Source organism: Neofelis nebulosa, chromosome 4, assembly GCF_028018385.1.
Source record: "Neofelis nebulosa isolate mNeoNeb1 chromosome 4, mNeoNeb1.pri, whole genome shotgun sequence".
In the NCBI taxonomy this organism is placed as follows: domain Eukaryota; kingdom Metazoa; phylum Chordata; class Mammalia; order Carnivora; family Felidae; genus Neofelis; species Neofelis nebulosa.
In genome coordinates, this window is record NC_080785.1 from 46,005,433 (window position 1) to 46,017,774 (window position 12,342).

At 39.6% G+C, this 12,342-nt stretch overlaps 1 protein-coding gene across 1 annotated transcript; it reads left to right on the forward strand.

The window, feature by feature from the left end:
* Positions 1 to 4,169: 4,169 nt before the first annotated feature.
* On the forward strand, positions 4,170 to 7,284 carry LSM5 (LSM5 homolog, U6 small nuclear RNA and mRNA degradation associated). The gene is made up of 5 exons (XM_058724657.1): positions 4,170 to 4,305; positions 5,425 to 5,520; positions 5,810 to 5,837; positions 6,558 to 6,630; positions 7,032 to 7,284. Exons 1-5 carry the CDS (start codon positions 4,260 to 4,262, stop codon positions 7,062 to 7,064), a joined length of 276 nt encoding a protein of 91 aa, XP_058580640.1. The 5' UTR covers positions 4,170 to 4,259; the 3' UTR covers positions 7,065 to 7,284.
* The last annotated feature ends 5,058 nt before the right edge of the window (positions 7,285 to 12,342 follow it).

Sequence of the window (12,342 nt, forward strand, 5' to 3'; positions counted from 1 at the left end):
GAGAGAGAGAGAGAGAGAGAGAGAGAGAGAGAGAGAGAAGCAATCTAAAGCAGGCCCCAGGCTCTGAGCTGTAGCCAACTTTGAGATCATGACCTGAGCCCAAGTCAGACACTTAACCGACTGAACCACCCAGGTGTCCCCAATTGAACAAACTTTTTAAAAAGATTGAAGGGCAAGGCATCTTAAAACTTTACACCTGGGGCACGTTGGTGGCTCAGTTAAGCATCCGACTTCAGCTCGGTCATGATTTCACTGTCTGTGAGTTCGAGCCCTGCGTTGGGCTCTGTGCTGACAGCTCAGAGCCTGGAGCCTGCTTCAGATTCTGTGTGTCTCTCTCTCTGCCCCTCCCCTGTTCATGCTCTGTCTCTCTCTGTCTCAAAAATTAATAAAAAATATTTAAAAAAAAAATTTAAAAAAAAGCCAAAAAACTTTACACCTGCAGTGAACACCAATTGTTTAATTCATCGTGCAGGAGACCCAGTAACAGCCTTATAAATATCACTTTGCATCCTAGACGGTCCAACTAAGACTACATCATCTATTCATAACTATTTTGTTGCTTAAATGTTTAAAAAGTATGTTACTGGGAAATTCGGGAGAAAATGAGCAAGGGAATTTGCAGATTTTTTTTCCAACTCTAAATATACAGACTGTTCCGTCTAGAATAATAATTTTTAGGGGTGCCTAGGTGCTCAGTTAGTTGAGCGTCAACTTCGGATCAGGTCATGATTTCACAGTTCCAGAGTTTGAGCCCCACATCAGGTTCTGTGTTGATAGCTCCGAGCCTGGAGCCTGCTTCGGATTCTGTATCTCCCTCTCTCTTTGCCCCTCCCCTGCTTGCACTCTGTCTCTCTCCCCAACAAAACAAAACAAAAACAAAAACATTAAAAAATTTTAGAATAACTTTTACATTGTGTGTGGGTTTTTTTTTTTTTTTAAGAATGAGAGAGCAGTAGCTCACACAAACAGGGGAGGGGCAGAAGGAGAGGGAGTGAGAGAATCTTAAGCAGGTTCCACTTCCATCACAGAGCCAGATGTGGGGCTTGTTCTCACAACCATGAGATCATGACCTTAAGATCATGTCCTGAGCTGAAATCAAGAGTTGAATGCTTAACCAACTGAGCCACCCAGGGGCCCTTTATATTGGTTTTTGAATAAGTTGTATTAATATAGAATGAATTCATTAACAAGATACTGTTTTTAAGGAAAAATATCTATTGAGAAAAAAAAACAGAAATTTCTCTTATTTAAAAATTTTGGAAGAATAGTATCAAGATTGTGAGTAATTTGAGATAACAATACTTTCTGAACATTATTCTGAAAGGAAACTTTTGTTTGTATTTTTATGATAACATTTATCTAGAGGAGAAAAATTAGAAAAGTTTTTCTGAACACATAGTAAGTTGAAGAGCCTCTTTTGGTTATATATATTTTATGATGAATTATAGATTCTATTTTATGTTAGGTCTGTAAGTAAGGGCTAAGGGGAGAAAAACCCTGGAGACACAGAGCTATGATATGTTTTTAAGTTCATTAAAAATGAACTCTCCATCTGGAATTGGACTGTTGTTTCTTTTTGCCTCTTGCCTCAAGAGAGAACATGATAAAATAAAACCACTCTAAAGCAATCCCCATTAACTCTACTGTGTAAATGAACCATATTTCCTTTTTCAGAGTATAAAGAGACTTTATTCTTTATCAATAGTATTGAAGATTGCTAATGGAAACTTAAAGTACTGACTTTCTCAAAGCATATTTTTCCTGAATTGTAAACTTTATCACATAGGGACAATGTCTTGAATTTGGTCCCTATTCTCATTATGGTATCGTGAAAACAAAACAAGGATAGAAATAGAAAAGAAAACCTGGGAAGGAACAGGGTGTCACAAACAAATTTGGCATTACTTTGTTTTTAGAATCCTATGAAGGTTAAGGAGGATATTGATGGGGATGAATAAATGGAATCAATTTAAAGAACATTCATTAGACCCTACAGTGTACCTGGAACTGTGGTAGGCACAGTGCATCAAAAGAAATTTAAAAAGAAATTTAAGGGGCACCTGGGTGGTTTGTCCGTTAAGTGTTGAACTCTAGATTTCAGCTCAGGTCATGATCTCATGGTTTGTGGGATCGAGCCCCAAGTGCGGCTGTGCTGACAGCATAGAGCCTGCTTGAGATTCTCTATCCCTCTTCCTCTGCCCGCCCCCCCCCCCCCCCATTGTCTATGTCTGGTTATAAAAACAAGATATATGTGAAGCCAGCCAGCAATGCTAGCGTTTGTAGCACTCACTCTAAGCCACCCATCATGTTAATAAGTATTAGGAAATAAAGATAAGCAATAATAGCTCACATTTAATGAATAAGCACTGTGTCCTCAGCTGGTCACTTCTCATGGATCATTTCATTTAATCTTCACAACAATCCTAAAGTAGATACTATCATCCTCATTTTTTTCCAGGGGGTAAATTGACACTTATGTTAAATAACTTGCTGAAGGTCAAATTAACTAGAAGGAATTGTGGTAGGGAAAGGATTTGAACCAAAGTCATGTAATTTCAGAACCAATGAGTTAAAAATATATATACATTTTTTGCATTTTATTTATTTGAGAGACAGAGAGAGCAGAACCCTAGGCTGAACCCTAGGAAGCTTTGAACTGAAGGACCCATCTGCTTCTGAACCCTTCTTGTTGATATTTGCCTTAAACCATACCAAGGATCTCTAGTTCTCTAGGATTTGCTTTATATATTTTTTATATTATATTGCTATAATTTAATTTGTATTAAATTTCTTGTGTCTTGTACATAATGTTTGTTAGTAATCTTCCTCCCCCATTCATCCTTAAGCTCCTACAAGGGAAGACCTTGTAATTCTGTTTTGTAAATTTTATACTCAGCGAAATGCCAACTAGTGTGTAACTAATGCACACTATTAATGATGGGTGCATCACAACTATCTGTTGTATGAATGAGTGATGTTCTTTCTGCTCTCTCCTGTTTAGACTCCTTGGCTTTAAGTTCCTGGGACACAAACAAAACAGACTTAAGGCAGAGAATTTGTCTGCTTTCTATTCTTTTCAAAACAAGTGCAGGGGTGCCTGGGTGGCTTAGGAGGTTAAGGGTCTGACTTAGGTTCAGGTCATGATCTCACCATTAGCGGGTTCCAGCCCTGCATCCCGCTCTGTGCTGAATGCTTGCTCAGAGCCTGGAGCCTGCTTTAGACTCTTTGTCTCCTCTCTCTGCCCCTCCTCCGCTTGCGCTCTCTCAAAAATAAATAAATGTAAAAAAAATTTTTTTTCCAAAACAAGTTAAAAAGCATTAAGGTTTTCTAGGTGTGATGGCTTTAACAAAGAGTGACATCTGGTGGTTGCTTGTTAGACAAAACAGTAAGTATCTGTTGAAAGTGAATACAAAGTCTAAAATAAATTAGACTCCTATAAATTAAATAAAGTAGCAGAAAGAAAAAGAAAACGTATTTTAAATTTCCACCCTAGAAAAGTTAAAAATAAATGCTGGTTGTGGGTTTTCAATTCACTGGACTTTTAAAAGCGGTTGATTCTTTAGAAAACAGCTTTTACAGGGGCGCCTGGGTGGCGCAGTCGGTTAAGCGTCCGACTTCAGCCAGGTCACGATCTCGCGGTCCGTGAGTTCGAGCCCCGCGTCAGGCTCTGGGCTGATGGCTCGGAGCCTGGAGCCTGTTTCCGATTCTGTGTCTCCCTCTCTCTCTGCCCCTCCCCCGTTCATGCTCTGTCTCTCTCTGTCCCAAAAATAAATAAAAAACGTTGAAAAAAAAATTAAAAAAAAAAAAGAAAACAGTTTTTACAAAAATTGTAACACAGTGAATTGGTGGCGGGAAAAACGAATTGATTTGGTCCGACAAAAGATCCTGACTTGAGATGAGATGCAACTTTATAGGATAAAATAAGACGACTCAAAGGTTTTCCTAATTTGCAAAACCTTTCAGGTTCAGGAAGAATTTATTCACAAGGCAGTACCTTTAAAGTCTGTCGGAAACTGCCTGGGGAATGCAGATATCTGCTGATGCCGCACCACGTCCCTTGGACAGAAATACTTCCCGAGATTTCAGGACCGCTGAAAGAACTGACTGGGCTCGACTCGCGTGGACTGGTTGGATCGCATGTTCGGCCTCAGATTGGTAGAGCCTGGCCGGACTGCGCGGGTTGGGGGTGAGAGCGGAAGCGCGCTCTTTCAAACTCGCCGTCCTAACGTCGATGCACGCAGGCCACTTCCGGCGTAGCCATGGCGGCGAACGCTACTACTAACCCGTCGCAGCTGCTTCCTCTAGGTAATCGTTGTCCTGTATGGAGGGGGACTCGGAGAGCTCGGGGGCCGAGGGTCTGCAGCCGAAGTAGCCCTTAGCCGAGTGTTAGGGAATTGTGTCGGAACAACTGATTTACTTTTCCGGGGCTGGTTTTTAAGCTCCCAAGTCTCTGCTTTCCCCAACCGCTCATGCTTTTAAGCGTGGTAGGAGTTCTTGAGGCGGGAATTTGTGATTCCCCAACGAAACCGTCACCCAAAAAGGTCCACAGTTAGTGAATGTGTCCTCGGCCTTCTTTGTTGTGGGCTCGCCTCTACAGTCATGGGTAGCCTACCCACTCCTCAACTTGGTATTTAGGCTCCGGATTAGACCCTGCAGTTAGTCTGGCTAGTTCTTGAGAGAAGCACTGGCGTCTGGAATGAGCCTAAAAGGGAGATCTGGAAACTAGTTTTGTCACTGAGCCTGTGTGCACTAGACGCAATGGCTGGGCACTATTCGGCAAATTTAAATCACATCCATTGGTTTCAAATAGCACATAGCACTGGAAGAGATAGAACACTGGACAAGTAAATAAACATCATGCCAAGTAATGCTAAGTCAGCTAAACTCAACTGCGTTCAGAGCACAGAAATAATGACAGGAAGAAATCTCTGGTAAAGACGGTTGTGCCTCTCTCTTCCAGTATTTTGTAGCTAAAGGGTTCATTTGAGTTATCCGAGGTGGCCATGATTTAAAAGTTTTCATTTCTTCATTCGACAGACTCTTTTTGAATACTTAGTATATGTCAGGCATTGCCCATTGGGGAAATAGACATGCGAAAACGGGGTTTAGACTCTGAGGGGGAGGAGGTTCATAGGTTAATCAAACAACCTACAATAACATAAAACCACGACTGTGATAAATTTCAACAAAGAGGTAAGTAGTGAATACAGAAAAATTTTCTGTTGATTATGCAACAGAGCTATGTAGTATAAGATGTACAATTTTTGAATGAATACTTTTCCCGGTTTATCTTTCACCGCATGCAAGGAACAAGTGCCAGTAGACAGTTAAATATTTGTTGAAGTAATGGTGAAATAATCTTTTTTTTCTCTACCCCCTTTTTTTTTCTTTCTTCTTTCTTTTCTTTTTTTTTTTTAAATAAAGAACTTGTGGACAAATGTATAGGATCAAGAATTCACATTGTGATGAAGAGTGATAAAGAGATTGTTGGCACACTTTTGGGATTTGATGACTTTGTCAGTATCCTTTTAAAAGGTGGTGGTGGTGTGGGTTTTTCTTCAGTATTTAAGAACAGAAGTAAGAATATCAACAGTCAATTCTTACTGATTATTATAATAAAAATTTATTCTCAGGGAACTTGTGATAGTGTTTTAAGAGGTGCATATACTGAAAGAAGGTAAAGTTCCTACCACTGACATGTATTTTGCATTTGAGCTATTGTGTTAAACATTGTAACTAAAACTGAATAAAGGCAGAAGCCAGAGTAAATTCAACCTGGTATATTTATTTTCTTAACACCGAATTCCAGATATGGTACTGGAGGATGTCACTGAGTTGTGAGTAGTGTTAAAAATTAAAGAATTGGGGGAAATCTTTCTTTAAAGTAATTTTAGTATTAATGAGTTTAAAATGATTTGTGGGAAAACATTGCCTGTTAGAAATACCTTGAAGGTAGAAATTTTATCTACTGATAAAATTGGATGCTAGTAAAATTGGAACACAGTTATAACCATAATGTAATTATTAATGAATTGTTAGGAAGTTAATGGAGACAGAGCTTTAAAGTAAAAAATATTCAAAACTGCCAGGAATCTTTGGGCTCAAGCAAATCAAGGTACTGGTAATAAGAGCATTTAACTATGTATAGCATAAAACGTAAATGCTTGTTCCATTATATTAGTTACAAAGATCATGACTAGTAACTGCTTTCAAAATTGAATTGATTAAAGATTTGTTTAACAGATAGGGATTAGTGGTAAGTAATAGTAAAAAAAGTGAGGCTAGTAAATATTTCATTTCATATTTGATCTCTTTGGCAAGTTTCAGCTTTTATGAAGGTCAGTCCCAGTGAGTGTGGATCTTAAGCCAGTCAGTTCACTGTGTTGCCTTTGGGGAAGAATGTACATCATTCAGTCAATAACCATTGCCTCTTAAAACTACTGATGTAATTGCTTGACCTCACATTCATTTATATACAAGAAAAACCTTTTTAGGGGTCAAAATGTTGGCTTTGATTATCATTGTTTATCCTGACTCTATTTTATCTCTTCATTTAGTGAAATCACACCAGAAGGAAGAAGGATCACTAAATTAGATCAGATTTTGTTAAATGGAAATAATATAACAATGGTAAGACACAGTAAAGCTGTTTTATTTAGATGTTAGTGCATTTTTGTGGGGCAAGGATTACAGATTACCTTGCTTGATGAGATGTTCATGTCTCGGTGGCGCTTAAGTTGGGAAGCAGATGCTCTCGTGATCAAGGCTCTAAAGCTGAGCTGCTGAAGATGACTTTAGGCTTAAAAGTTAGTTTGCTTGGGCTATTTAATCTTTTAGTTTGCCAAGAATCATTGTTTAGACTCTGAGTATTAATTGATGATGTTGGGAACTGGAAACAGAAGTGATGACCCGGAGAAAATGGGAATGTGAGGGAGGTGCAGAGAGGCGCAAGTGGCTGGGATTGATGAGGAAGGGTTTTTAGATGGTGCAGGTGGTGGTGTTATTAATAAACTCTTTTTCCTTCTATGCAGCTGGTTCCTGGAGGAGAAGGACCTGAAGTATGAATGGATTTCCTTGACTTTGTTTAGTTTTATAATGACAACAAAATAGAATTTTTTTTTAACCTTTTAAATGTTTGGATTCTGTAAATCTGAGTTTCCCGTTGAAGGGAAATGTTTTGAAGATGCATTGTAAATGCCCATTTTTGTAAGTTAATCATTATTATCTTGGAAAAAGAAGAACAGTTTGTTCTTTGAAGACGAAAATAAAAATGTTTTTGGTTAATTGTCATTTTATTTTTTGTACTGCAATAGCCAGTGTAACAAGTATTGTAGTTATTTTGTCACTTGCTTTCCTGTCATTTTATGTCCATTTTCTTACTCAGGTACGTGACCATTTGATTCTCAAAAATTGTTCCGAACAAAATGACACACTTTGATTTTGAACAGTTGTGTTTGAAAAACCTGAAATGATTACTTACAGAATTCCATTTAAACTCTTGATGCTTTGAAATGATTTTTCTATCGAACTTAAGTTCCATTAACTCCTGTTAAAAACAAGCAAACTGGGGCAGGCACCTGGGTGGCTCAGTCGGTTAAGGGTCTGACTCTTGATTTCAGCTCAAGTCATGATCTCATAGTTCCTGAGTTTGAGCCCTGCGTCGGGCTCTGCTCTGATAGGGTGGAGCCTGTTTGGGATTCTCTCTCTTGCTCCCTCTCTCTGCCCCTCATGCATGCGCTCACTCTCAAAAAAACAAAAAACAACCCCCCACACCCCCCCAAAACAAGCAAACTTCTAGTTATAAAATAAATAAGTTACGGGGGTGGAAAGTAACAGCATAGGGAATATTGTCAATAATATTATAATAACATGATGACAGATGGTGTAGTCACTTATAGTGGTGAGCATAGTGTAATGTTTAGAATTGTTGAACCATTATGTTGTACACCTGAAACTAGTATAACTATTGTATATCAACTATACTTCAATAATAAAAAACAAAATATACAGGTAACATATGCACATTGTAGAAATGGAGATAAGTAAAAAGGAAAATATTCATTACACTTTGCTGTATACCTTCTTAGACTTTCTCAGTACACTCTCATACACATTATTTTTACAAAAACGTGCTCATCCTGAATACACCATTCTGTAGCCCCATTTAAGACTTTTTAAAAAAATTTAAGTGGTGCACGTCTTTCCATGTCATTTCAGTAACATTAATGTTTGCACTGTATTTCATTAAATGATTTACCATAATTTAGCTGATTTTTATTATTGCCCATAGTAGTCTATATATATTTTTCTTTTCTACTTTTTAAAAAAAATGTCAGTGTTTGTTTTTGAGAGAGAGACAGAGAGTGAGTGAGGGAGGGGCAGAGAGAGAGGGAGACACAGCAGGCTCCAGGCTCCAAGCCATCAGCACAGAGCCCGAAGCAGGGCTCAAAATCATGAGCTGTGAGATCATGACCCAAGCCGAAGTCGGAGGCCCAACTGACTGAGCCACCCAGGTGCCCCTACATTTTTATTTTTCTTAGAAGAAATTCATAATGTGAGGTCAAAGGTTATAGTGTTGCCAACAAAAAGTTTGTACCATCCTACACTTTGCCAGCAGTTTTTCATGGTATTTTTTTCCATAGTACTCTACGTACTTACCAATGTTGGCTATGCTCTACTATCTCGCTTTGCTACTGTGATGGGCAAAACCTAGTATGTTTAAAGTTTTCATTATTAATTTTGAACTCCTTTGTATTTTGCGAATTACTTCTGAGGCTTTTGCCATTGAGATGCTTGTCTTTTTCTTACTAATTTGTAAGAATTGTGAAAGAGTTTACTCTTAGTCATGTATTTTGCAGGTAATTTCCCCGGTTTATAATTTGTCTATTTTTGGTACTTTTTTTTTTTTGGCGTAAATGTATTTTTATGTAGTCATGTGTTGATCTCATCCTTTATGATTTTTATCATCAGTACACATGGATTAGAAAGACCCTCTTTGCTATGATTAGATATAGTTTTGTTATTTTTGTTTCATTTAAATCTTGCATCCATCTTCAATTTTAGTGTTTCCACAACAAAAAAGGATCCACCTTTCTTTTTTTTTCTTAAAATTTTTTTTTTAACATTTTATTTTTAAGTAATCCTTACACCCAAAGTGGGGCTCGAACTCACAACCCCGAGATCAAGAGTTGCATGCTCCACTGACTGAACCAGGCAGGTGCCCCTCTTTATTTTTCAATTCAAATTTATTTTCGAAAACAAAGCACTGCTTTGTGCCTCCCCCACCCTCACCCGGTATAAATACTACTACTGTGGCTGATTTCAAGCTGCCAAGGGTTTAACCACAAGCTTGCAAACTTGATTTAGCAGTTCGTTCTCAGGAGCTACTAGGAGTCTGTTGCCCCACCTTGCCACTTCTGACCCTTGTTGGGGAATGCTTTTCTCCTGTTATTTTTTCTCTTTGGAGGGGGGTCAAATGTAATAGTGCCCCCTTTTCGCCCTTTTATTCACTATCCTATGGGAAATGGGTGGTCATACTCCACTCTTCATTTTTTTCCCCCTGAGAATTAGCCTTCAAGGAGCACATGTTCTTAGTTCCAACATGCTAGGGGTTTTAGAGAAGCCTGACCTCACTTAGAGAGGCATACAATTACTTAGTCGGCAAGGTAGATGAGTCTATTTCTGGGGTTCAGTAACAGGAAGTTCACTAGCCTACGGGTAAATGATACCTCTTAATCTAGTCTTAACAGTAATAAAGATGATGGTAGGCCTCCCAGCTGCTGCTGTTTTTGTCTTAATGCTGCAATTCGTTTAGAATGGGTACTACCCTAAATAAGGGTCTCGACATTTTTGGGTAACTCTTAGTTGTAGGGGCTGTCCTGTGTATTGTAGGATCTTTAGCAGCATCCCTGGCTCTATTCACTAGACCCCAGTAGCATCCTTCCTCTTCTTCCCTTTCCCCAGTTGTGACAAAAATGGCTCCAGATGGTGCCAGTTGTCATCTGAGAGCAAAATAATCATCCATAGTTAAGAACCACTGTTCTACAATAGAGATACTATTTATTGGGCCCTTTAAAATTCCCTCATGTTTGATGCATGGGTGAGGAGCACTGTGTCTAGACAATAAAATTGGGGAAGAAAATACTGTGAGTATTCCAGTAGAGTAGAATGGTTGGTTTGAAGCTGAAATGTTCTCGTGTTAGGTGTTGGCCATATAGGATTTTCACCAGCAGGTTGCTGGTGAGTGGCTGTTTTTACACAGGTGTTGTTTCCTCTCTGGAGGCAGGGCTGCACGTGCTGGGCCCTAAAGTGATGGTGAGGCCTCAGCAAAAATGAGGGCAGCAAAGGCAGAAGCTATGCTGGCGTTGGTGACTTGTGTAAGTTTTTCTCAAATTTTGGTTTGAAAACTGTTATCAGAATCACTTGGAGAGCCAGTAAAGAACACAGAGGTCCAGCCTTATTGAAGTGGGATAGGGCCTTGGGCCTGTGTAGTTTTATGGAGTTCCCGAATTCCCCAGCTAATCCTAATCCTCATCAAAGCTTGAGACCCACAGCCTTAGTGTCGTAGACTCTAAAGTTCTCTCTTGTCTAGCAAGAGAGCGAAATGCAAGATGAAAAGCGAGAGATGGCTAATGTCTGGGAACAGAAAGAGCCCTGAATAAGGGTCTTTGCCCCATTTTTATTAGGATCAGAAGGCTTACAAACATGGCGATGGACGTGCACAAAGAGACAATGAATCTGTGAACATTAACTTGTGAACGTGAGGGAAAGGGGGTCTTGAAGATATTTGGGGTTAGGGGTTTGGGTTAATACAAAACAAAATCCAGGCACCGGGCAGTTGGGAGGAAGGTTGTTTACAGCAGATATGAGGCAGCACCTCTGTTTATCTTAGCCTAGGGGATGAGACAGATGGGGAAATGACCTCAGGGTGAATAAGGCACCTTTTCTTTGGTTAACCATCTCTGCTCTGGGCTGCTTTGCCTGCAGCACAGCGGTACAAAGTCCAATTCACCAATTTACCTAACCTGGCCCTATTCTGTGAAAACAGCTTTTCTGCTACAGTACTAAATTGGGGGTGCTTCCACCCTGAACATCTAATCTTGTTTATTTCATACACCTATGTATTGGGCACCTTTGCACCTGTTCCTATTTTAGGTCTTTGCCTCTCTCTATGCTGGGGGCTCTGCACCCCTTCACTATTTTGGGATGCCTTTGCACCGCCTATCCTTAGGGTGCCAATCTGGTTTACCCAAACTCAGGTGTGAGCATTTCATGAATTTGTATTTCTTTATGCCTTGTCAACCCATTGGTGTAAACCTGGGGGGTTCCTAAGCTTATCCTCACACCTTAGAGTGTAGATTGGTGCAGATACAGCTTTTAAAGCAGGTGTGACTATGGGGCGCCTGGGTGGCTCAGTCGGTTAAGCGGCCAACTTTGGCTCAGGTCATGATCTCGCAGTCCGTGAGTTCGAGCCCCGCGTCAGGCTCTGTGCTGACAGCTCAGAGCCTGGAGCCTGTTTCAGATTCTGTGTCTCCCTCTCTCTGACCCTCCCCCTCTGTCATGCTCTGTCTCTCTCTGTCTCAAAAATAAATAAACGTCAAAAAAAAAATAAAATAAAGCAGGTGTGACTAAAGCAAGGATCTGATGATAGAGAATCTGTATATGTTACTGGTTGTGTTAGTGGAGAGAACAGTTTTTGCTGCACTTAAACTGCAAGGCAGCTAAGTTCCCTGTGTGCTATGGAGTACTGGTGGAGTTCTAGTTTACATTGTTAGTGCCAAGCCTTGGTAGGCAATGATTCATCTGCTGCTTCAAATGTTGGACTTTGGACCAAGGAAGAATTTGTCCATAGGTTTGGGGGTCACTTCCCATCCAGATGGTCTCAATTTCATTCTTGAGCGTTGATTTGTTGATTACACAAGTTCTAATCATATCTTTAGATTTCAGGGTACAAAACTGCAGCTTCACCCACAGAGGTGTGGTAGATTTCTATCAGTTAAAAAAGAGGGGGGCCCTTATTGTAAAGGAAATATGAGACCTTCTAGGATTGAACGTGAGAAGAATGTTAGTGAAATTATTATAAGTCAAAAGAGGGATGCCTATGCAGGGGGCTTTTTATTTTTCAAATTGTATTTTGTAAAATATACATTGTAAATATACACTTTACAAAACTGTATTTTGTAAAATAAAATCGTATTTTACAGAATATATATATTCAGACTCACTGAAGAAAAGTTGCAGGAATCAGAAACACTCAGACCCGACTCAACTTTCATCAGTTGCCGTAACAGTGTTCACGGCAAAAGGATCTAGGCCTGGATCATGTGCTGTATTCAGTTGTCA